This window comes from Convolutriloba macropyga, chromosome 3 (genome assembly GCF_964194025.1).
Source record: "Convolutriloba macropyga chromosome 3, txConMacr16.3, whole genome shotgun sequence".
NCBI lineage: Eukaryota > Metazoa > Xenacoelomorpha > Acoela > Convolutidae > Convolutriloba > Convolutriloba macropyga.
The window spans coordinates 72,844,571-72,871,371 of record NC_134470.1 but is presented as its reverse complement, the minus strand read 5'-3'; the positions used below and the strand labels follow the sequence as shown (position 1 = coordinate 72,871,371).

At 34.2% G+C, this 26,801-nt stretch overlaps 1 protein-coding gene across 4 annotated transcripts; it reads left to right on the top strand.

Moving 5' to 3' along the window:
• Positions 1-25,773, top strand: LOC142337274 (uncharacterized). Of its 4 annotated transcripts, none has more exons than XM_075386447.1 (5): positions 1-574; positions 8,932-9,168; positions 9,597-9,892; positions 12,459-12,656; positions 25,400-25,773. In XM_075386447.1, the coding sequence occupies exons 1-5, from the start codon at positions 90-92 to the stop codon at positions 25,642-25,644; spliced, it is 1,461 nt and encodes a 486-aa protein (XP_075242562.1). In that variant the 5' UTR covers positions 1-89; the 3' UTR covers positions 25,645-25,773. The 4 variants fall into 4 exon arrangements, with proteins under 4 accessions (XP_075242562.1, XP_075242563.1, XP_075242564.1 ...); XM_075386448.1 differs by having other exon boundaries at positions 1-545; positions 8,927-9,168; positions 25,400-25,772; XM_075386449.1 differs by having other exon boundaries at positions 12,463-12,656; positions 25,400-25,535.
• The last annotated feature ends 1,028 nt before the right edge of the window (positions 25,774-26,801 follow it).

Below are 26,801 nucleotides of genomic sequence, written 5' to 3'. Positions count from 1 at the left end.
AGTAGTACAACCAAGGGCAAGCAACGAAGTTGAACTGAAACAACGAGTATGCCTTTTTTTCAAGAAGAAAAATCAGACACTTTTTCATCATGGCTGCTATTCTTCTTTTCATTTATTTGTTTGTTTTGTCTTCCTTACTGGCTCATCAAGTTGTTTCTTTACATTGCTCTTCAACTACTGATGATCGCTCGAGGAATCTGCTGGTTTGCGTTGAGGACAACCGCAACATTTATCTCTGGCCTCCGCAGCACATCCTCAAATTCCAGGTCACCCTCAGTCGAAATTTGATTGGGTTACACCAACACCAGCTATCGCCGGACCTATGCACGCAGTTGAAAGCGTCAACCTATATGTGTTTTGTAACATTGCCAAAAACGCGGCCAGGCCAGCCAGTTAGAATTGCGTTCAGCTTGGGTGAGACGGCGGCCGTGGACCTATACGTGTATCAGGAACGTCTTCAAGATATTTCTACATCTAATAAGCAGGACCAGTTTGGTACTGATGATGGAAATGATGATGGGAAAGAACACACGGATCTGTTTCCTCTTAGGCAAAGCTTCTTTTTCATAATATGGTAGAAACCTAAAACAACACCTTTAATTTAAAGGGCTTATAATACTTAACTGATCAAAATTTTTTGTGTATTTTGACCCCGGGACTTTACAACCTAGGCAGAAAACGGCAAGTCCCCAAATAATCAGATTCATGAACTGCTGAAGACAAGGTTCTTCCAAAACGATAGCCCAGGTCGAGGTGTCCTCGGATATAAGATGATAATTTTGTTCAAAAAAATCACTGGTTGGGTGGAAATTTAGCGAGAAATGTGATGAATTTCCTTGTGCTTTGTGTTAGGCACTGAATGTGCTGAAGAAAAAATTATTTCAACACTTGTTCCCGAATTTCTTTCAAAACTTCTGCCCTTTTTCAACACAATCAACGCATTTCGTATAAAAATTCTTGCACAACCTTCAGAAAAATCCAAGTTTTTGACAAAGTAGTTGCATAGTTTCCTCACTTCAAAAAGTCTAAGTTTCGGCTAATTCTGTTCAAAGCTAATTTCTGTTCATAGTTTCAGGTGATTTCTGTTCGTTATTTTCTGCTAATTTCTGTTCATAAGCCTAACTAATTTCTCGCAAAAAATTTCTCATGCTTGAGCACATTTATTAATAAAACCAACATCATAAATGTTGGGAAGAACGTGCCACAAAAATATGGAAATTATATAAATAATGTGTTCCAAGTATAAATTACGGGGGATGAAATGTTAGGCGAAAACTCAATTAGGCGAACGAAATTTTTGCAGCCCGTGGGCGAAAATCCTGAACTGAAGTTTTGTGGATATTAGGCAGACAGCAATTAAAACACTTAAAAGAGGTACTTCCGCTCTTAAAATCCGCTCGATGCTATATAGTTGTCACGTGTCCCTGACAGTTGTCTTTACATGCAAATGAGTTGTTAAAATTACATGCAAACTGTAAAATTGTTTTCAGTGTTCTGCATCTGTTTCCTCATGTGTCGTCGCGGAAAATAGTTTTGGTTTTCTACAACAGTAAGAAATGACAACATATTTAATATACTTATCAATCGTTTTAATGTAAATAATTTAGAACAACCAGTAGCAAATAAAGCACGAAAAATGCCCAAAACTACATATTATCTGATCAAATTTTGAAAACTAAGTTCATTTTTTGATGTTTTTAAGCCTTTTTTTGGAGAAATTTTTTGTTATAGCCGCTCAATTACATCAAATGACCCAGTGGATATTGCACTTTCTCCTTTAAGTGTTTTAATTGGTATTCGCTTAATTTCCACAAAACACTTTTTCGAAAGTTTTGCCCGCTGGCTGCAACAATGCCTTTTGATTTATCGAGTTTTTGCTTTATACCCCACGCCCCGAAATTATGTAACAGCAATAATGAAGGTGAGGAAGGAAAACTAGAAAAACATGAAAAACATTCAAAACACAGGCTAGTAGCTTTCGCAAATAATGTCAGCAACTTTTGAAAATTATGTAAGGAACGTGAGCAAGTTGTAAGAAATCTGCGGAAAAATAGAAATTAAGTAACGGACATGCTGAGAGGATGAAAATTGCGTTAAAAAAGGGGTGTGAAAAAACATTTTTGTCGGTAAATATTTTTGTCGGTTTTCAGTGCCTTTAGTACATAATTTTTGAATGAAATTTTGACCGGGTGCTAAATTTCTAATGCTCTGCAGAAAATAACACGCTAAAGGCATACTAAATTTTGGTATTACCGATAAGGCATCGTTATTTGTTTAAATTTTTTCCCAATTACTCAGATGATAAAAAAGTAGTCAATTTTTCTCAAAATGAATACATCATATCAATTTTCATGAATGTGTTTCATCTTTAGACCCTTATCTCTGAGTATCACTATCTGCAAACCAAGTGTGCAACCCAATTCGAGCCTAAGCTGATTTTGGTCTGAATGGTTCCCTGCCGACCCAGATCAACCTGAAAAAATTTGTCACGCACTTCAGTTAAGGCAATAACTCCAAGCAGTATTTTAATTTGGCATAACATGTGAGCTGAGGAAAACAGTTTATAGGGAATTGCAAATTGGCTATCTAAAACGCTATACATAGTGAATGAGCCTTGCATTTTGAACTTACCATCATTGTAACATCACCAAAAAAATAAATCAACCACTAGTTTTACAGTCACACTAATGGGAGTTAGGTTCCTTTAACGCTAATAACGCCCCTACGCTAGAATTCCTCACCTTCACTGCTAACTATTGGGTAATGATTTTTTCAATTTCAAAATTATCAAATTTTCTTCCTTTTTATAGGAATTTGTAATTCAAAAAATTTTAAAACCATAAGAATTTGAGGCATCCGTTCATTCATGGAAAGCGTCATAAGAAACGGGAACCCTTGGGCTCTGAAGATTAAACCATAGACCATGTTTGAAAAAAATTTACTTTAAATGACTGTGCTCGGCACAAATTGGCCATGAAAATCCTTTTGCTGGACCAAAAATGAGCTCCGGGTTTTTTTGGTATCCAGCTTTGATTCAAATTGTTGAACTCGAAATGTAAAGACAAAAATTTTTGTCAAACGCAAATATGGCAAACAGAAAATGGGTTGATATATTTTGGAGTATTGGGTCGAGAAAAACTCCTTTCAACAGTGTTTTTTTGCCTCAAGAAGCTTTTCCTGAAAAATCTATTGTTCACATGGAAAGTCAGTTTTTATTGAGTTTTTGACAACTTTACAATTACTTTTGAAATCGACTCCCTGATTTATATGCTTTTCTGCTTCCTGTTTTGGGAGAAACGGAAGAAATAACAAACTTTAAGTGAAAGTGTTTTTCCAAGAACTAAAAAAAATAAAATGGATTTGCTTTTAGATCTCAAAGTGAAAACTTTTTGTTTGACTCGTCAACAGGCCATGCTCGCTAGATTTTTCTAGTAAAATGTAACCCACGGGAAGATGTTTGATAGACCCATGAATTAATCTCGAAATCAACTAGAAAAGTAGATCAAGTGATTTGAGCCATTTTTAGCCCCCTCTCCCGTCACTAGACATTTTGGTTTCTTTTATCAGCGGAGTTTTGGACTAGGGATGGACTAGAGCTTGATTATCATTGAAAGTTCATCCAGTAAATTGAATTTTTAAACTGATTGGTAAGACGCCTAAAATTTTGACCTGTCTAGTACGACTTTAAACAACCTTGCCAAGAACTTATAATAACAACTTTTCATTGTAAATCTTGATAAAATCAAGATAAGATCTTATCGAGATAGGCCAAGAAATTTTCTAGACAGCTCCTGGCAAAATCTTGACAAATCTTGATGACAATTTTAATGCTCCCAATTGCTGTTGGGCGTAGTCTTATGAATTTGTGCTCAATCTTGTATACAGGTAGTTGTAATTTTTGCAATTTAAAATGTCTTGCCAAGCTTTGGTTAATTTTTTTTAAATGCCCTCAAAGGAAGTTTGTTGTAGGTTTGTAGCAAGTATATTAGTCCTGTTGGTCTTTTTATGCAAATTTTTGCTTAATCGATTTTTGTCTGACCCATTTGACATTTCGTCCTAACAAACAGGTTGAACAGGTAGCGCCCAGCGGGTTTTAAGTCCTTTTAGAGCCTTTCAGCTCCCTAGTCTCCAAGTATGCAATTCCAAGAACCTGTTTTGGAGACATACCTATGGTGTGAAAGGCGGTTCTTAGACCCCCCCCCAAAACCCCCCCCCCCACACACACACACCACAAACACACCCACACACACACACACACATTAACCAACCCCACATACACTCACACATCATCCCCCTTCCCCCTTTTCACTTCACCTTACCCCCTCCACCAATCCCCACCCCTGCACATTGTTTCGTAAGCGTCCCGTGCAGCCAAAGACCCTGTTGCCCCTCATCAGCTCCCCCCCCCCCCCCCCCAATGCACCGCTCCCCCGCTGCACTCACCTCACGCCTCTTTAATCAAACTAAAGCTAGCCTCACTAAATCGTGGCTTGGTACTGACAAAGCCAACCGCTTGCCAGTCGTTTGTGAGCAATTTGCCCGACCTTAGTCGGTTATATTTTTTTTAACTTGCCAAGATCTAGCAAGATCGTACAAATCTTGATGTTTTCAGAGCAATTGCCATGTTAAGCTGTTGGCAAGACTTACCATGTTTTAATATCAAAGTTTCTCTTATCAAGGTGTATCAAGTTTCTGTTCATTGGACAATTACTACATAATCTATGAGTGCATTTCTATGAGTTCTGAAACCCTTTTTATAAACATTATATTGCTCCAAATCTACTTTCTAAATTATTAGATCCCTGATTTAAATCTTTGTCAATGTTGATATCTTTTTAAGATTTTGAATTCGTTCATTACTAGCGAATATCTTTATTTTATACATATTTTTGGACGTTATTTTTGCTATTCCGGATAATGTGTAGCAGTAGATATACTGGATTTACACCTCCAGTCAATCAGAGACTCAGAATACCCTGATTCCTTGTAAATACCCTGATAAACTTAATATACCTGAATTCACATTCAGAACTGCGACTAGAAAAGAACTTTATTCAGTCATTGACTCGCTGGACGATAACAAAGCAGCAAGACCTGATGAAATCTCAATTCGACTCAAAAAGTCTTGCAAATTAGCTATAGGCGTACATCTACAATTCGCCTTAAATGAGTGCATTAAGGAGAAAATTTTCCCAACTAAAATGAAACTAGCCTATGTAACACCAATTTTCAAAAAGGTGATAAATTAGATAGCACAAATTATCGACCAATTTCTGAAACTCCTATTTTTGCAAAAATTTTTGAGCGCCTCCTTCTGAATCAGATGATGGAGTTCATTGATAAGCATAAAATTATAAACAAGGAGCAATTAGGATTTCAGAAAAAAAGTCTGCAACAGATGCAGTTCTAGAACTGGTTGAAACAGTTTCGGCTAATTTAGATCAAAGCAAAGAAACTGTTGCTATTCTTCTAGACCTTGCAAAAGCGTTTAAGTCCATTTTGCATAACATTTTCTTTAAAAAAAATTGAAATGTATGGTTTTCCCAGGAAGCGAAAGAATTACTGTTTTCATTTCTTGCCAACCGCAGATAAAAGGTAAAATTTAATGGCATATTCTCTGATTGTGAAATTTTGAACAACGGTGTGCCACCAGAAACTGTTTTAGGACCACTCATTTTTCTTTTATGTATGAACGATTTCTCATCTAATATAAGCACTGTTTATTTTGAAAACGCAATCCCTTAATCTTAATTTTTGATTTGGAAATTCTTTCAATTTCATATTAACACGACATCAGATCGTTAAAAAGTATTTATCAAACTCGCATCTCACTATTAAAGTGATTCGAAGCGGATTTGATATGAGCTTTTAACCTCAGATGATAGAAATTCCTCACGAAATTGTACTAATGTAGTGCTTACAGAATTGTGCAACCAATTCATTGAAATCGTATTTCTAGAGTGTCTTTCTTCTAACTAGATTTAACAAAAACAATTGATTTCAATTAAACTTAGGCGTAAATTCCATCTGTCGTGATTCGCATTAAATTTTTTAATATGCTCTGGCATTCATTGAAATTATACATAGGGCTGAAAGCTAAATAAAAGTCCAAACCATTTCGCTATAATTCCATTTCGCACAACACTTTCCTTAAAAAAATTGAAAAGTATGGTTTTTCCAAGGAAGCGAAAGAATTACTGTTTTCATTTCTTGCCAACCGCAGATAAAAGGTAAAACTTAATGGCATATTCTCTGATTGTGAAATTTTGAATAACGGTGTGCCACACGGAACTGTTTTAGGACCACTCATTCTTCTTTTATATATGAACGATTTCTCATCTAATATAAGCACAACGTAAAAGGTAATTCAATTCGCAGATGACACAAGTATTGTCTGTTGTGGACAGAAAGGTAGCTTACATGGAAAAATCACGGAAATTTTTCAAAAAACAGAAGAATATGTAGAGATGAATAAACTTACTTTGAACACAAACAAAACCGAATTAATTTTTTTCTCGCGCGATAATTTAGATTTCGGATCTATTTTTTACAAAAACGAAGTTCTCACAACACAAAAAAGTTGCAGATATCTTGGTACTCAAATTGACAGGAATCTTAGTTTCGAGGAGCAGCTGAATAAAACCTTGGAAAAGATGGCTCATGCTATAAGATCAATTTACCTTATAAGACATCAAGTTCCCCTGAACGCGCGAATTCTTCTTCTAAAATCACTCGTGCTTTCACACTTATCATTTTCGGAAATCGTTTTTCAAAATTTATCGGCAAAAAAATTAAAACGCCTGAACCGACAGATTAACGGGGCTATAAAGGTGTGCTTTCTACGCAAAAAGTATGACAAAGCGAGAGATCTGCTAATCCAGACAAAGACACTACCAGCTGAGCTAATAACAGCAAAAATGTCGCTAATCAAATTTCGCTATGATATCGCTAGGCCAGAAAATTCTGAAAACTTTCACGGGTATCTGAGTCTTCATCAAAATACTCGAACAAAACCTTTCAAAATTAGACAAAATGCCAAAACCAGCTTTGGAATGAATTCAAGTTTTCGTCAATGCTTACAAAAATGGAATAAGTTACCACAGTGGCTTGGGTTTGCCAAAAATTAAAACGATTTTTCAGAAAACGTTGAATGATTTCTTGCTCTCACAACATGAAAAAATTCTTTTGAATAGTAACGTAGGACCTTTTAAAAGTTATTTTTATTTTTAGGAGGAAAACAATCAAATACAAATTTCATAATGTGATTCTTTAAGAAATTTGTTGATGTTCATTATAATATTATTGTTCGAATGATTTGAAATATTTTTTTGTTTCAGGTATATTTAACCGTATGGTTATAATTTTAATTTACTTGTTACAAAAAAGAGAAGACACTATTCTGTTTTATATATTACTAACTCCATTAACTATATTCAGTCTATTAGAGTAGCTAAACGATGTGCATACCTCTGACTCCGGTGTTAACTGTTTTATACATCGTTATAATTGAGTGTACCTTCAGTGTTTTACAGAGTCGGTTAGTCTGAGAGATATAGGTAAGCCTACTTCGCGCGCAGAAATAAGTAGCCCTAGCTCTTTATACATTCAGACTGTAAAAGGAGCCCATCTTGGCCTGCCTTAACTGGTGCGACCAGTGAATTAACATACAATAACCGTAAAAAGAACTCACATAAAACACACTGTTCTCTTTTGAGAAAGAAAATTAGAAATAGTCTACAGAACTTTTTTTTCATCTAAAACTCCGGAAACGGGGAACACAACCCCAACAAAAAAAACAAAACCCCTAAGCTTAAATACAAATTTTAGTAAATGAGCCCTCACACTGGCCAAACTTCCTCGAATTCAGAATCACATTCTGACGAATTACAATCAGCTGTTCTTGCACAACAGAACAAATTTGTCATACGTGAAGTTTTACCATTTCAGATTAAACACTATCAACACCAAGTTGAATTAAATTTACTTCTAAACACAGCAAAACAACTCAAAAATCAATTCTTTGCAGTAGAGCAAAAGCCTCTTCTCTCATTACCGGATAAATCATCACAAGTTTCATTTAACTACTTTTCTTTTATATCGAATTGAAATTTATGGAGCTCAACTCACAAAATGCTAGGTTCTTTTTTTATTCAAGATCCCCTCACAAACACTTATATTTCTCTCATATATGACAGCCTATTTTACCCACTCTCCGATACACTATTCGATTTTCTTAACGGAGTGTGGACAGAAATACAACCCTCTGATAGAATGGGTGTATTCAGAAAGTCATCATTTGAATTTCTAAATTGTCTAGCTTCTACACTTAATACTGCTGCTTTCAGGTCACGAAATTAAAGCGTACACAAAATCGCTAGAACAGAAATTGAACTTTTCACTCATCTAATATATATATATATATATATATATATATATATATATATATATATGTGTGTGTGTGTGTGTGTGTGTGTGTGTGTAAAATCTGCAAAAGACTCAGACTTATCCGAAGAAGAGACTCTCGATTCTCTTACACTCTTTACACTCTCGTCCTATTTCATACATAGATTTTGGGAAAGTCTGGTAAGACAAATTTTCCCAGCTACAAATCTCATAGCTGAAACGTATCCGCAGTTCAAGCTTAAAATACCAGAAACACTACACTATATTTATGACTCAAATTGGTTTCGAGAAAGTTTTATAACTATCACAGAAGTACCATCGGAAATCATACAAAAACTAGCAATTAATCATAATAATATTGAAATTAATAACGCGAAAAATCAACCATTTACATTCACAAACATTCCAGAGATTACAAAACCTGTAGCTTCACCGATCGAAAATATGAATACTATAGCCCACATAGGGTCTGCCTTAAATGGTAGTATTTTACGGCTGAGAGGAAAAAGGTTTCAAAGTACACTTCAGTGATGACGGGGAGAAAATCTCTTCGTCGAGACAGTGCAGACAAAACGTGCGCTTTGACTTGGAAGCGTGTGAAGGCTTGTGTCCCTATACTGTGGCTGTTAACTTTCACAACTGTAGTGAAAGCCATTGGCAAGCAAGATCAGAGGCTTTCTTAAGACAATTTCAACCCCGTGCTTCTCACGATGACGAAACAAATAACAACAATTTTAAAAATGACCAGTTGGGAGAAAAATACAGGTTTGATTTTGAAATGTTTGATTACCCTCAAACTATGTTTGTAGCAATTATATTAGACCTGTGGTCTTCATTTATGTCATTTATGTCTTGGCCAATTTTAGTCGGACCCTTCTGACTTTTCGTCCTCAAAAACGGGATAAACAGGTGAAGCCCGGAAAGCATTAAGTCGCTGACCAGTTTTCGTAGAGCTGTAAGTCTCTAAGTGTACAATTTACTGCTGCATGACGGTAAGAAGGCATAACCGATCACACTCATTCCAATGTAATTTGCTCAGCTCAATGTAAGTTATCCTAGTTTTAATTGCCCATTTTAAAACATTTGCGAAGCTCTAAGATGTTTCTTAACTTAAAAAGTTTGTCGAGATACCTTAATTTTAAACTCTTTTAACCGGAAATCGTGCAGTGGCGAAACAGAAATATTGCATATAGGTTCTTCTCAGACCTAACAGACAATGACCAGATCATCTTCGTCGGCGTCAATTCTCAGCTGGTTTTGCAATGCAACCCCTCAGACGTCTCAGAGCATTATGAAGAAGCAGAGGTTGCAAACCTTGAGGTTCGTCTTCCCACGACATCACAGATGGGAAAACTATCTCTGTATGACAAGAGACTCAAATCCAAAGATGGCAATGTCGAATTGAGGTTGGATTCTTCCACGTTGATAGTTCGTAAGATGACGTATGCACTGTACGGATCATACGTGTGCCATTTTACACCCATATTAGGTATCTGTTTTCTTCGTTGCTATTTTTTTAGATTTCACGGCGGTAAGCAAAATTTACTCCTTTACAAGTTAATCCATATCTTTGAAACAATTTAATCCAAGGTTGAGGTCCAGACCCATATTTTCCTCTGATCAGACGTTCCAGACCGAATTTATCTCTGATCAGACTTTCCAGAACGAAGTTACCTCTGATCAGACTTTCCAAACACAGAGTGTCTCTGATCAGAATTTTCAGACGGAAGGCGTTCTGATCAGACCATATTCATACCATGGTCCAGACTCAGATTTAGACCATTACCCAGACCTTAATCAGACTATGATCAGACTCAAGTGCGCTCGAAGAAGTTATGATCAGACTCAAGTGCGCTCGAAATAGTCTGATCAGAGAAAGATTTTACTTATGGACAAATCTATTAATTTTGCTATAATATATTATTTTCTTAAAACCGATGTTTGCAGTATTTAATTCATCAAAGGAAAACCCAACTATAAAAGTATTGCTAAGGAAAACGAAACCCAACTGTTGAGAACAAATTTTATTTAGTGTACCGTTAAGTGTATAGTTCTGACTAAATGCATGAGTTTAGACAGCTTTCCAAAAGAAACATCGTGGCCTCCAGTTATTCAAAATTTCCTCTGAAGGGACCGGCCTTTACTATCAGCTGGACTCCTCTTTCTGATCAAAGCCATCGGAGTATAGATGAGACCCTGATCAGAACTCTGCTTTATTGTTGCCTCTTGGCAGAGCCAACATCTCTCAATAAAAAAAAATAATGAAAAAATAGAGCACTCAAAATGGTCCCTGATCAGACCCAATTGCGTTCAAAAACATTTCTGGTCAGAACCAATTGCGCTGGTAATGTTTTTGTTCAGACTCAAGTGCGCTCGAATACGCCTATGATCAGATTTTTCAAACCAAATTGACCCTTGATCAGACCAACTCCAGACCATGGTCCAGACTGTAGTGCGCTCGAACATCCGTCCAGACCCTGTAATTTTGGTCTCGGAACACACGGGTGTGCGCTTGATTGGGTCGGATCATAAAGAAATTTGGGCCTGCACCTCAACCTGGGATGTCATTTGATAAAAAATATATGATCAATTCATGTTTTACTGTGACAAAAACGGTCCGGATTTTCTACTCTATGAACATTTTCATGCTGGCTAATAGCCGCCCTCATCTTCTCAGCCGGCTATTATAGCGCTCCTAATTTTTTTTTACAATTCAAAGAATTTGAATTGTAATGGGACGCTGTCTTTTTTTTTTTAGATCTGTTCACACATTTTCATGATTTTTGAAGTCAAATTGGAGTAGTGATTTTGGTCACGCTGAACTGGAGGGAAAAAGCGAGTGGTTTTGCGGCGTGAAATTTTTTTCGCTCTAAATTTTAAGTAGAGTGAGAAAACGGTGTTTGAACAAAAATTCACTTTCTCGCTAGTGGTTTTTTGTTCACATGCGGCAATTTCACTCTGATTTTTACTGTTTTTTTCAATTTTTTGGATCGGATTTTTTTCTAAGGGGTTTTGCTAATCCATTTTTAGCTCATTCTAGGCCTAGTTTTTTGTTTGAATTAAATTTTCATTTCTTGCTAGTGGTTTTTTTGTTCACATGCGGCATTTTGACATTGATTTTCTGTTTTTTTTCTTATTTTTTTATCTGATTTTTTTGAAAAATGGTTTTCTCAATGCACTCATAGTCCATTCTAGGTCTAGTTTTTCTGTTTAGTCAATGATAATTCTTTGAATTATACGTCAGGACTTGTCCTGCTATGTTTTTTTACTTCTTCGAATACAAAAATGTTTCGCTTTACCTCATTTTGCCGCTTTTTCAACATTTTGCGCGATATCTTTTTGACTTCTCTAGGCTAGTTTCTCTCTTCTCTCATTCTGCTAAAAGTGATTTTGAACATCAGTTGCTCAGCAAAGCAATTCAAAATGAACAGAGTCAGTATAAAAAATTGAAGTCAGAATTAGAAACGGGATAAACCCGTAAAGCCCAATTTTAGATGCCCGCTATTTGAACGTCGTTCCTATAAGTCTTAGTTACAATCTCTAATAGCTTATTGGTATTGATAGCAGCCCCTGTAGCCTCTCTTTAAAAAACAGAAGTACGTTATGTTCAACTACGAAATGCCATCAAAATAAATCGGACTTAAAAAATGTTTATTTTTGCAAAAATCTTTTTTTTAATATCTTCTGTTCTTTCAATCCCAATCATGCTTATTGGAATCAACGGCGGCTATTTTCCGGCAATCTGCCGGGTATGTTTACTTTATTCCAATTGTTGACGCTTCTCAGCAAGAGTTTTGTTTTGTTTGTTTTTACTTCAGCATAAAGTTTCGGTTTGATATTTGTCTAAGAATTTTTGCGCCGGCGAATAGTAATCACTTTCTGCTATTTACATATTTGAGAATTTGAGTTTTAAATCCTGCTTTGCGAAACACGCGTTCCCGTTTTATCATGTCAGGCTTTGTTCATACACCCGGAAATGTCTTTCATATCTTCTGAACAAAATAACAACAATTGTTTTTGAAGCCCAGAAAATAAAACAGATACCATTGAACCAGATAGCAGCAATGATCGGAAGCGGAATTCTGGTGAAGATGAGATTAGGAGGTACTTGGTTGTACCCCACTGGTGTGACACTGAGAGACTCAACTGGGGGGTGGAGTGTGAACACAGGTGTGTCTGTTGGGACAGGTGGAAACTGCCCATACACTATGGACAGTGTGATTGCACTGCATACCTCAAAGAAATGAAATCAGGCAAGTTTTTCCTCAAACCTATCAAACCCATGTCTAGTTATTCCAAATTTTGAAGAAGTGGTCAAATTAAATTGCAGCAGGCCGTATTTTCTGCTCAGCAAAAGTTGAAAATTTTTTTACGCATTTAAAAAGAAAAGAAGAGAATCATTAAAGCCAATAAAATGTAGATAATTTGAATCAATTAAATAATTAAACTTAAAACACTCACGTGCACATTTTAAAATGCCGAAAGTCTGCAGTGCCAGAAGTCAAAATGCCAGAAGTTGCTACATAGCCAGAAGTTGATTTTCGTTGACGTTTGTCATTTTAAAACGTGCGAGTTTCGTGCTTTAAGCATGGTTAAGTAACTCTGCAGAAGTCACTTCGAAATTCCTACTTAATATCTCGAACCGCTTCTCGGTTCTCGATAAACGCCAGAAGTTCTCAATGACTTCATGCAGAGTCACTTTACCATTACTTAATAGCCACCGCCACCTTTTGGAAGGCTTTTACTTAGGCGCTCCTCATTTGAAATTCAAAAATCTTGATTGCATTGGTGCTGTTGTTTTTTTAAGATGTATTGGACCGTTTTTCTATAAATTTGAGCTTTCGAAATGGGATAAACAGGTGAATTACAGTAAAAAATATGTTTTATTATAATCCCTAAGGTGGCCCTGGTAGCCTTTCAAGTGCTTAGTGTCCGGATATTGGTCTCGGTATATAGTAATTTTTTGCTGAGTTGACTTTTTTATGTTTGCTGAACGAGGCATATATATGTGCTGTAATGCCCACAAGAAATCATAACTTTTTTCATTTTTTTTTAATATCAGGGGAACGATGAAGCTTTTTTATGGCTTTCTGTTGGCGTATTGAATAGATTTCAACAACACGAAAATGATATAGAGGATATTCGTTTGAAAAACTTCACCAACTTGTTATAATAATTCTGCCCTTTTTCAAATTATTGTACAGTTTTTGTTTTTTTTCCTCTATTTGCCTATTATATGTCCAAACACTCTTTTGATAAACTGTAAGTTAGTTTCTTTTGTGAATTTTGCGATGAATGAATTCGTTTTCAGGTATTACATGGCAAAAAATTGACACGTTTGCAATGATTCTTGTTTTTTTAATAAAATTTGAATTTACCGAGCTCAAGTGGTCTGCTAAACGCTTTTTCGATTAAAACAGGGTTGTTGCGTCATTTTTTTGCTGGAAAGTGTAGATTTAAAGCCGCAAAGCAATAGCGCCTATTATTTGGGACATCGTGGTTTTTTACAATTCAAAAAATTTGCATTGTATTGATGTGTTCTCATGTTTTTCAATAACTTTGATCTTTCAAAACGGGATAAACAGGTAAAGCTCAGCCGGCATTAAGTTTCATTAGACGCCGAAAGGGGGCTTCAGTGGTCCTTCAAGTGCTTAGAGTGGTGCAGCTCCATTTTTTTGTCATTTTTAAATTCAGCCTCAAGGGCCAAGAAATGTCTTTTTTGGTTTGATAATAAAGCACTAGATAGTTTCTAGTAATAATGGATTGGTTTTCAACATTTTAGTTTGGATTTTTTGGATAAAATCTGCATTTTTTCCGAAAGTTTTTGTCAATTTTTGATGTTTGTCCTTTCTCAAGTGCCAGAAAAAAAATATTTCATTGTCTGATGAAAGTTACTGCATAGGTTTTAGTTTCAATGAATTTGTTTTCAACAATTTAAGTTTTCGAATTTTAGAAAATTTTTGATAAAATTTGCAACTTTCTTCAAGTTTTTGCAAAACATTTGTTTTTATTGAGTTTTTCTGGCCTCAGTAACCAGCTAACCTCATCCCTGATTCGATAGTATGTTATTAGATAGTTGCTAGGGGTTAATTGAACGGTTTTCAACTTCTTAATAGAACGAATTTCTTTTTTTCGAAATATGAGATTTTTTCTAAAAAATTATTGCTTATCGATCTTTGAGACAATGAGTTTTTTAATGCTTGGAATTGGGTTAATGGATAGTTTCCAGAGACACAGAAATAATTCTGAGGATATTATATCACAATTTTCAATAAAATGTTCTTAGAGTTTGCAATTGATTTCATTTTTTTAAGTTTTTTGGTCATTTTTGAGTTAATCGATCTTCAAGGGCCAATTAATTTTTTCACGTCATGCGATATAATACTGGGCTGATTTCAAAAACAAAAATTACTCCTGAACATATTTTTGAGATTGGTATATTTAAAGAGATGAAATTTTGCCAAAGGGGTAAAAGCTTCAAGAGTTTTAGTAATGAGTATATTTTTGTTTAGTTTGTTTGATTATTTCAGTTTCTCAATTTTCTTTGAGATGATTTTGTTTGTGTTTAGGCTGGCATTGATCAATTGATCTACAGGCAGAGTACTTTTGAATTTTTCGTTCAATTCTTTGAATTGTACTTCAGGAATTGTCCTGCTTTGTTTTTTAATTCGTCGTCTTCGTCGATGATTCTTACGACCTGACTTCTTGGAAGTTTCTTCTTGGAATTGACTTCAGTGACTTCTATTGCTTTGCAGTTCAAATTTGTGTGCGTGACGTAATTTCTGCTTTTAGGTCCATTGCGTCACTCAAAAAAATGACTTCTGAAGTCACTTATGGAACTTTAATTTCATGAAAATTTTAGTTAAAGATCAATAGTGTGCATCTAAGTAGTGCCAATATTATATGCCCTAATTCTTGAGTATCAGTCTTGAGTTTTTGGTTTGAATATCAATTTGGAAAAAGCCCTCTGAGCATTTTTTCCTTATAGACCGTATTTGTCAAAATTGACAGTCCGAATTTAACACAAAATGTCTAGTGGTCTCTTAAAGGACTGTTGGTTGATCTTTCTATCTTATTTCTTTGGTTGTTTCAATTCATGGAAGGCCCCAAGCGTCTGCCGGGGCTTTTTTCCGGCAATCTGCCGGCTACGTTGTTGAGGATATGAACACTAAGTATCCCCAGCAAATCTTTAGTGGTTTTTCGTGGTAGTTTCAATTTTGTATTTGATAATTTTGGTTGTCTTTGCTTGTAACTTGCAGAGTATCAAAAATTCTCCTAGATGGTGAGTTTTCTCTCCCTGCTTTCATATAATTTTTTTCAAAAACCTCGTTTTTCAAGACGCCGAAGCCAAAAAAACTAGAACTCAGTTGCCAATAGATTTTAATTTCTCTCGAACGATGTTTGTAGCAATTGTATTAAACCTGTGGTCTTTTTTGATGCGACCTTTAGCTTGACCCATTCTTTTGACACTTTAAAGTGTCGTCTGCCGTCCAAAATGGGATGAACATGTGAAAAAAAAGGATGGCATTAGGTGACTGAGCAGCTCTCGCAGAGCCTTACGCCTTGCACTAGTCTCTAATTAATCACTAAAACTGTCTAAAGGAGACAATTTCCTGGTGTGAAGAGCAATTCATAAAGTTAGAGGTCTGACCCCCATCAGTTACCTCACTCCGCCAACCCCTGTCACTTTCTTTGCTTAACATAAAACTTGACGTTTGACTTCTGATTTACCTCACTCACTGTAACTGGTTTGAATTCAAAATTCTTTTAATAAATTTACGCAAAAACGGTCGAGGTCATAAATTAAATTAAAGGAATGATAAATTATTAAAACCCGGGAATTTAGACCCAATGTTCAAAGACTTAGTCTCTTATGTTATCAACGTTCATAGAGCATTCTTATTACTGTTTTTACTATTAAACTTATAGTCCTCAAAATTCAGGATTGAATTCTACATTTTTTTTTAAATCTAATGAAACTGAGGACGAATTTTAATTCATACTCTTCGATTACGTTCCTCATATTAGAATAGTTGTCAGTTGCACGTTTGTTAGTTCTGAAGTACTTCGCTTCCTGTTTCCACTGAAAAAAGTTTAAAAAGAACGGGACAAAACAATAAAACCTGGGCAGTAAAATTTTATGCATTAAGTTAATGAAAACTCTATAGAGTATACTTCTAACTGGCGTTAGTATCAAGCCATTAACCTACAGGCCGAAATCGTTCTTTTTTAATCAAATTTAATGAAACTACGCACCATATTGTATCACTTTTTGAAATTTAGAACACAAAATTAGAATCTCGCCAATTTTTGTTCTCATATTCTTTATAACTGTATCAATCTCAAGGTCAGTCAGTGAAGTCAATGGCGGCTGAAAGGTCAGCGGTAAAATAAATGAGTTAAATTGATGAACTCAAAAAAGTTTTGAAAAAACGAAAAAGGTTACAACTCTAATTAACTTTTTTATTTTTGCTTCCAAAGACGGCAAGTAACCACTCTCTATTCTTTCAGGCCGACTTATTTTTTACCAAAAAATATACTTTTTTCACTCACTAAACTTCCCATATTACCTGTCCTTCAGCTACCAAAAGCGATTGACGTTTGTCAAAAGTTGATAAAGGTGCTTTGTGAGATATAGTTACTTTTATTAGCCATATTATGAGCTCTCTGTTTGGGTGTTGCATGAACTTGAAAAAAGACATTAATTTTTGCGATTTTTTCAACGTTTTGTGAAACTTTTGTCTTTTTTGTGTTTTTATAGCTCCAGGGGCCCAAATTTTTGTCAAAGGTCTGATAACTCATGTCTGCATAGCGACAACTGATTTGTATTTAGCATTTGAATATCATGAATTTTTCCAAGTTTTTTTTTAAAGTATCAGTCTTTTGTTCAGTTTTTTTGCATCAGCGGCCAGGTAGCATACTCTAGGGTTTGACAGTATTTTATTGCTTGGTTAATAGGGGCACTGGAACGGTTTTCAACATTATAATATGCCAAATTTTTGCACGTTTTTGATAAGTTATAAAAGTTTTTTTAAATTGTCCGAAAATCATAGTCATGTTACTAATTCATCGATCTTTAGTTGTCAATAAACGTTTTAAGGCATATAATTTGGCTGCCGAATAACCTCTGGAGTCAGTGAAGTAGCCCAAAAAAATAAATGTTGCTAATTTTAGCAGCCTTTCATTAAAATTTTACATTATAATCCAAATATTTTGTATTTACTTGTCAATTTCTATCAATTTCTAAGTTTATCCATCTTTACGGGCCAATGAAACTTTTTAAGGTTTTGCAGATGAGTTACTGGACAAATTCCAGACACAAAAAAGGTTGTGAACAATAAATTATCGCAAAATTACGAAATTTTCTTTAAAATGTGCAAAGTGTTTGTCTTTTTCCCCCCATTTTTTTTCTGTTTTTTTTTGTCCAATAAAACTCTTTCAAGACTTGTCGCTGTGTTGATAGCTATTTTTGAATGGATAAACTTGAGTAGAATATTCAGGATTTTTAGCGATAGTTATATTTTGGTTCAGTTTGTTGGTTTATTCTTTGTTCCCAGCTTTTGAGATTGTTCTTCTTTTTGACTGGCTTTCTTCAATGATCTGCTGGTCGGGTACAGTAGTTCCCCATTGGGAATAATTTCATTCAAGTCATTGCATTGTAATTCCGAACTTTTCATGGTGTTTTTAAGGTTCAAAGAATTTGAATTGTATTGGTGCGTTGTGTTTTTTACAATTCAAAGAATTTGAATTGAATTGGTGCGATGTGTTTTTTTTTAAGATTTGTTCACACATTTTTTAATGACTTTGATCTTTCAAATCGGGATAAACAGATAAAACCCAGCGGTCATTAAGTTTCATTAGAGACCCAAAGTGAGGTTTAGTAGTCCTTCAAGTGCTAATAGTGGTGCAGCTGCTGGGGTGGCCTTAATTTAAGGTTAAATGGTCATTTTTAGGAGTTTTTGGGCTCAAATTAGTGCAATTTTTCATTTTTTTTGTGATTTTTTGGTTTGATTAGTCTTAGGCTGAAGTTTTTAAAAGTGGTTGAAGACCTTTTGCGAGACAGAATTGCTTGTTTTGACCATTTTATGAGCTATATGTTTTGGTACTACAAACACAAACACGCAAAATGATACTAATTTTTGCAATTTTTTTCAGGCTTTTTGAAAATTTTTGTTATACTTTGAGTTTCTTAGCCCTAGGTGTCAAGAAACCTCCTCTAGTGTATGATAAAATGTTAGATGATAGATTACTTCATAGTTCCTAGTGTTAATGGAATGGTTTTCATGTTTTTGCCATCGTGAAATTTAGCATTTTTTAACAAAACTTGCAATTTTTTTCATATTTTTTGACACTTATAGTCATTATTCAAGTTGTTTGAGTCCCAGGGGCCAGAAAAGAAAACCTCGTCAGGGGATGGATAATAAATTACTGAAAATATTTTTTAGTTGCCAATGAGTAGGTTTGAATATCACAACTTTTAACAATTTTTTTCGACAAAATTCTCTTTTTTTCAGGTTTTAAAAAATTTTCGTCATTTTTTCAGTTTTTTATGCTTCAAGGACCAGCAGTCTCGAAGCAATCTCCTTTGAGGTTTGTTAATAGATCACTGCATATTTTCTAGTAACAATGGAATGGTTTTAACATTTTAATGTCTCGAATTTTAGCTTTTTTTGATAAAATCTGTAATTTTTTTAAGGCTTCCTAAAGTTTTTGTAAGTTTTTTGATATTTGTTCATTCTCAAGTGTGAGGAAACATGATCGGCGTTCTGATAAAAAAGTGACTGCAAGATTTTTAGTTTCAATGGATTTGTTTTCAACAATTTAAACTTTCGACTTTTTGAAGTTTTTTGATAAATTTTGCAATTTTTTTCATATTTTCTCAACACATTTGTATTTTTTTATTGCCTCAGTAGTCAGGTAACCTCATCCATGGTTTGATAGTATGCTATTAAATAGTTGCTAGGGGGCAATTGAATGGCTTTCAATTTTTTAATAGAACGAAATTCTATTTTTTGAAGTTTGAACTTTTTTCTAAAAATTATTGCCTACCGATCTATGAGCCAATGTGTTTTTTAAATCTTGAAATTGGGTTACTGGATAGCTTCCACAGACACAGAATTGATCCTGAAGATATATATATATATATATATATATATATATATCAAAATATTTAGCAACATTTCCTTATAATTTGCAGTTGATTTCTTTTTTGTCTAATTTTTTTGTTCATTTTCTAGTTAATCGATCTTCAAGAGCCTATGAAAATTTTTCAGTTCTTCCAGATATAATAGTGGACCGGTTTTAGAAGCAAAAATCGATTTTGAACATATTCTTGAAATAAGTATTTTTAAAGGGAAAAAATTTTGCTTTAGGTTTAAAAGAATCAAGAGTTTTAGCAATGAGTATATTTTTGTTTAGTTTTGATTCTTTTAGTTTCTCAAATTTTGAGATGATTTTGTTTTTGTTCTGGCTGGCATTGTTAAATTGATTTTCTGATGAGGTAGAGTATGTCTGAGTTTTTCATTCATTTTTTTGTTTGAATTGTATTTCAGGACTTGTCCTGCTTGTCTTTTTTTGAGATCTGTTCACACATTTTCATGATTTTTGGAGTAGTGAATTTGGTCACGCCTAAACAGGAGGTGGAGCAAAAAAGCGAGTGGTTTTGTGGGGTAAAATTTTTTCGCTATTAATTTAAAGTAGAGTGAGAAAACAGTGTTTGATTAAAAATTAGCTTTCTCGCTAGTGGTTTTTTGTTCACATGCGGTAATTCCACTTTGATTTTTACAGTTTTTCGATTTTTCGGATAGGATTTTTCTTCCAAATGGCTTTCCCAATCCATTCATAGTCCATTCTTGGTCTAGTTTTCTGTTTAGTCAATGAAAATTCATTGAATTGTACGTCAAGACTTGTCCTGCCTGTTTTTTTTTAAGATGTGTTCACACGTTTTTCAATGACTTTGATCTTTCAATACGGGATAAACAGGTAAAACCCAGCGGGAATTAAGTTTAATTAGAGGCCCAAAGTAAGGTTTAGTAGTCCTTTAAGTGCTAATAGTGGTGCAGCTTCTGGGCTGGCCTTAATTTAAGGTTAAATGGTCATTTTTAGTTTTTGGGCTCAAATTGGTGCAATTTTTCATTTTTTTTGTGATTTTTTGTTTCGATTAGTCTTAGGTTGATGTTTTTTGAAGTTGATGAATGCCTTTTGCGAGACAAAATTGCTTGTTCTGACCATTTTGTGAGCTTTATGTTTTGGTACTACAAACACAAACACGCAAAATGATACTAATTTTGGCAATTCTTTTTCAGGTTTGTTGATAATTTTTGCCATATTTTGAGTTTTTTAGACCTAAATGTCACGAAACCTCCTCTCGGGTTTGCTAAAGGTTTTGAGAATAGATTATTGCATAGTTTCTAGTGTTAATGGAAGGGTTTTCAACCTTTTGCTATCATGAAATTTAGCATTTTTTAACAAAACTTGCAATTTTTTTTCATATTTTTTGATATTTATTGTCATTGTTCAAGTTGTTTGAATCCCAGGGGCCAGAAAAGAAAACCCTCATGAGGGGATGGATAATAAATTACTGAAAATATTTTTTTGTTGCCAATGAGTAGGTTTCAATTTTTGAATATCACAAATTTTAGCAATTTTTTTTGACAAAATTCGCACTTTTTCAGGTTTTAAAAAATTTTCGTCATTTTTTTTTAGTTTTTCCAGCTTCAGGGACCAGCAATCTCAAAACAATCTCCTTTGAGGTTTGTTAATAGACCACTGCATATTTTCTAGTAACAATGGAAAGGTTTTAACATTTTAATGTCTCAAGTTTTAGCATTTTTTGATAAAATCTGTAGTTTTTTTAAGGCTTCCTAAAGTTTTTGTAAGTTTTTTGATATTTGTCCATTCTCACGTGTGAGAAAACATAATCGGCGTTCTGATAAAAAGTGACTGCAAGATTTTTAGTTTCAATGGATTTGTTTTCAACAACTTAAACTTTCGACTTTTTGAAGTTTTTTGATAAAATTTGCAATTTTTTTCATATTTTTTCAAAACATTTGTTTTTTATTTATTTTTTTATTGCCTCAGTAGCCAGGTAACCTCATCCAGGGTTTGATAGTATGCTATTAAATAGTTGCTGGGGGCAATTGAATGTCTTTCAACCTTTTAATGGAACGAAATTTTATTTCCGGAAGATATTTATATCACAATATTTAGCAACATTTCCTTATAATTTGCAATTGGTTTCTTCTTTTTTCTAAATTTTTTGTTCATTTTCGAGGTAATCAATCTTCAAGGGCCAATGAATATTTTTCAGGTCTTGCAGATATAATAGTGGACCAATTTCAGAAACAAAAATTGATTTTGAACATATTCTTGAAATAGGTATTTTTAAAGGGAAAAATTTTGCTTTAGGTTTAATAGCTTCAAGAGTTTTAGCAATGAGTGTATTTTTGTTTAGTTTTGATTCTTTTAGTTTCCCAATATTTTGAGATGATTTTGTTTGTGTTCTGGCTGGCATAGTTAAATTGATTTGCTGATGAGGTAGAGTACGTCTGAGTTTTTCATTCAATTCTAATTCTTTGAATTGTATTTCAGGACTGGTCCTGCTATGTCTTTTTTTGAGATCTGTTCACACATTTTCATGATTTTTGAAGTCAAATTGGAGTATTGATTTTGGTCACGCCGAAACAAGAATTGGAGCGAAAAAGCGAGTGGTTTTTTGGCGTGAAGTTTTTTCGCCCTAAATTTAAAGTAGATTGAGAAAACGGTGTTTGAAAAAAAATTCGCTTTCTCGCTAGTGGTGTTTTGTTCACATGCGGTAATTTCACTTTGATTTTTACAGTTTTTCGATTTTTCGGATAGGATTTTTCTTCCAAATGGCTTTCCCAATCCATTCATAGTCCATTCTTGGTCTAGTTTTCTGTTTAGTCAATGAAAATTCATTGAATTGTACGTCAAGACTTGTCCTGCCTGTTTTTTTTAAGATATGTTCACACGTTTTTCAATGACTTTGATCTTTCAATACGGGTTAAACAGGTAAAGCCCAGCGGGCATTAAGTTTCCTTAGAGGCCCAAAGTGGTAGTTCAAACTGGGCTTTATTAGTCTGTCAAGTGCTTATAGTGGTGCAGCTGCTGGGATGGCGGCCTTAATTTAAGGTTAAATGATCATTTTTAGGAGTTTTTGGGCTCAAAATGGTAGAATTTTTCATGTTTTGTTGTAATTCTTTGTTTTGATTAGTCTTAGGTTGAAGTTTTTTAAAGTTGATGAAGGCCTTTTGCGAGACAAAATTGCTTGTTAAGACCATTTTATGAGCTATAAGTTTTGGTACTATAAACACAAACACGCAAAATGATACTAATTTTTGCAATTTCTTTCAGCTTTTTTGAAAATTTTTTTTTCGTGTTTTGAGTTTTTTTAAGCCCTAAGTGTCACAAAGCCTCCTCTAGGGTTTGATAAAGGATTTGAAAATAGATTATTGCATAGTTTCTAGTGTTAATGGAATGGTTTTCAACTTTTTGCTATCATGAATTTTAGCATTTTTTGACAAAACTTGCAGTTTTTTTCATTTTTTTGACATTTATTGTCATTATTCAAGCTGTTTGAGTCCCAGGGGCCAGAAAACGTCATCCGGGGGTTGGATAATAAGTTACTGAAAATTTTTTAGTGGCCATGGAATAGGTTTCAACTTTTGAATATCACAAAATTTTGACAAAATTTGCTTTTTTTCAGGTTTTTGAAAGTTTTCGTCATTTTTTCAGTTTTCCAGCTTCCGGGACCAGACAATCTCTTTTGAGGTTTTTAATAAGGCACTGCATAGTTTCTAGTTATAATGGGGTGATTTTCAACATTGTCTCGATTTTTAGCATTTGATAAAATCTACAATTTTTTAAGGCTTCCTAAAGTTTTTGTCATTATCGTCCATTCTCAAGTGTGAGAAAACATATTCCACGTTCTGATAAAAAAGTTACTGTATGATTTTAAAATTCAATGGATTTGTTTTCAGCTATTTAACTTTTCGAATTTTAGAAATTTTTTGACAAAATTTGCAATTTTTTTCAAGTTTTTTTTTAAAATATTTGTAATTTATTTATTTTTTTTCTTGCCTCAGTAGCAAGGTAACCTCATCCAGGGTTTGAGAGTATGTCATTAGGTTTTTAAATAGTTGCTAGGGGGCAATTGAATGGCTTTCAACATTTTAATGGAACGAAATTCTATTTTTTGAAGTTTGAAATTTTTTCTAAAAACTATTGCCTATCGATCTATGAGCCAATGAGTTTTTTAAATGTTGGAATTGGGCTATTGGATAGCCTCTAGGGACACAAAATGATTCTGAAGATAATTTTATCACAATTCTCAGCAATATTTCCTTATAATTTACAATTGATTTCCTTTTTTTTCTAAATTTTTTGTTCATTTTCGAGTTAATCGATCTTCAAGGGCCAGTGGATATATTTTAGGTCTTGCAGATATAATAGAGGACCGATTTCAAAAACGAAACTGGTTTCGAAGATATATATTAAATAGCTATTTTTAAAGGGAAAAATTTTAAAAGCCTTAGGGCCTTAGGTTTAAAAGCTTCAAGTGTTTTAGCAATGAGTATAATTTTGTTTAGTTTTGATTCTTTAGTCTCTGAATCTTTATAGATGATTTTGTTTTTGTTCGGGGTGGCCTTGTTCAATTGATCTGCTGGGCAGGTAGATTACGTCTGAGTTTTTCATTCAATTCTTTGAATTGTATTTCAGGACTTGTCCTGCTATGTTTTTTAATTCGCTTTACCTTTTGGTCAACTTTTTTGTCGTTTTTAAGTCACGATTTTCACGTTTGACTTCTGACTTACCTCACTTTCTGTTTCAACCAAATGTTTTTAATTTCTTTCACGCATTGATTTACGCAATATAGTGAATACCTTCAATGTCAAAAGGGCAAACTCCAAAAAAATGGGATAATTGTCTGACACGTTTGACTTGTGACTTACTTCACTCACTGTTTTAACAGAATGGATTTTAAATACTTTCACGCATTTAATTACGCAATGTTGTGAAAGCTGTCAAAGTCAAACGATCGAAATCAAAAGAGACGGGATAAACCGATAAAGCTCGGTCATTAAGTCTTGATCATTAGGTTATCAAAGTTCATTACAGTATTTGCTAGCTGACATTAGTATTAGGCTTAACAGCTTTCAGTTTAAAAGCTGAAAGAAGTTCTACAATCTAACAAAAACTGCAGGCCGAATTAGAACACTTTTTGACACGAAAAAAAACAGGATAAGATTCGGTCAAGTTCTATCTCTTTTCTTCTGTTTCAATCTCGCTGTGCATCATCAAGCGCGTCAACGGTGATTGCTTTCCGGTAACTTTGTTTTGAACTCAAACTCATTCGGTATTACTATCAACTTTTTCGTATTCAAGTGATTTGTCTTGATTGTATTCATTGATTTTCGTGCACTTTGATCAATTCATTTGACTCATAAACGTTTTCTTCTTTTCTTCGATGGCCAAAGGGGAATTTTTTCCAACGCGCAAGTTTTCTTGAAAATTTCAGGTCAATTGAATAAAAAGTGCAGACGAATTTAGTTAGAAATTTCGAGTTCACTGATCTTTGATGCAACGCTCTTAAAATGTACCTGCAAGTAATTTCGACTGCTGCAGTTCGAAATAAACTTTTTAGTTTGAAGCAATTATTCTAAACGTATGCTAAAATTTTGCTTGACCGTTTTGACTTTTCGAGTTACTCTTGTGCCCTTGACTTTTTGCGTGATCTAGTTTTCCTTCAATCGCAATTTTAAGCTACTGAGTCCAATTTGCAGCAGTTTACTACTCAAAATCCAATGGAAATTGCGCCAAAATTGGTGTCATTTTTTCACTTTAAATCTTAATAGTGCTATTTATTAATCTCTAATGACGTCATCTAAAGCAACTGAAGCCGGCTGCAATAGGTTAGAGCTCCCCGTCGTTCAAGAGCAATTATTCCGACTTAAGTCGCTTATGTTTTCTAATTCAGACATGATCCAGTTGCAGATTGTGGTGCTGATAGTACTGACTCTACTGATGGTGTCAATATTCCTTTGTTTCCTCTGTTGCAAAGATCCCTCCAAACCAGATCAGTCAGTTTTCAGAGGATTTGTGCTATTCGTGAGCACTGCATGGCTGCACAACACAGTCCCGGCTGATAGACAGGCAATTGACGGAAGCTCTAGCCTTTTGCTGAATGACGATCGGTCAATGTGGGAAGATGAAGAAAGTTGAAGTCACCAACAATTTGCATTATTTCGAGATTGAGATCAATTTTGCAGAGATTTTTAAAACAGACCGTAGCTGAAATAATTTGCTGATAGAAAAGACTTCTCTAGTTTTGACTTCTCTATGCTTCTCTAGTTTTGACAATTTTTTTCCTTATGAGAGTAAAAGCTCTTTTCTTTATCAATGTTACGGGAAACAATTGCTACAATTTTTTTTTCATGTATTAAGCTCAGGATAAAAATACAAAACCTCAGCAGAAGTAAGCTGCAATAGATTTAAGCTCCCACTAGTCGTTAAGGAGCATACCTTCCGATGTTAGTCGTTAATTTTTAGCTTATGAGAAATCAAGGAGAGAAGTGAAAGATCTTTTCAGTTTTGTGAACATTTTGCTCTTAATTCAGGCATTCTAAACTTGTAAAATTTTTATTAAATGGAATAAATCAACATCCAGTTGCCAGTTTAACAATGTAAAAAAATCACTATTGATAAAAAGAGAGCCATGAAAATTAGAGTTGAAGGTTTGATAAGTTTTTTATTAGAACGGCAAAGTTGTTTTTATTTCGAGCATCCTATAGTTGAATGATTGTGCAGAATTTCCGTCTCATAAAACAGACTCTCATTAAAGTACTAATTCATATTAAAATATGTCTTTTACCAAACTGTTATTCATATTGAAGTCAATTGGAGACCCAATTTTTGAAGAAATTTAGACCAAGAAGTTTCGGTAAAAATTATGCATAATAAAATTGAAAAACATTAAGTTTCATGTTTCTCTAGGTTTGAATTTGATTTTGAATTTGTATTTAACCAGAACAGCAATATAAATATGTAAAACAATAGATGTTGCTGCCTGGCGGGTATCCCAAAGAGACGTATGTCTCATCGAGTGGGTAGCCCAGAAGTATATTGGACGAGGCCTAACGCATGTCAAAAAAACATATCTATTAATGTTTGATATTCAAAATTGTAAAGGAAAGTAAACTTTTTTGTCAAAAAATTTAACTGATGGCGGTTCATTTTAGCTATATTTTTGGGATCAGGTTGAATAAGTTTCTTGTTTTTTGATTTGCAAATATTCCCAAATTATTTATTGTAAAAAAAATTAGATTTTCTATGCATCTATGCAATTGTTTTGGTTTAGATAAGAGATGATAATAAAAGCG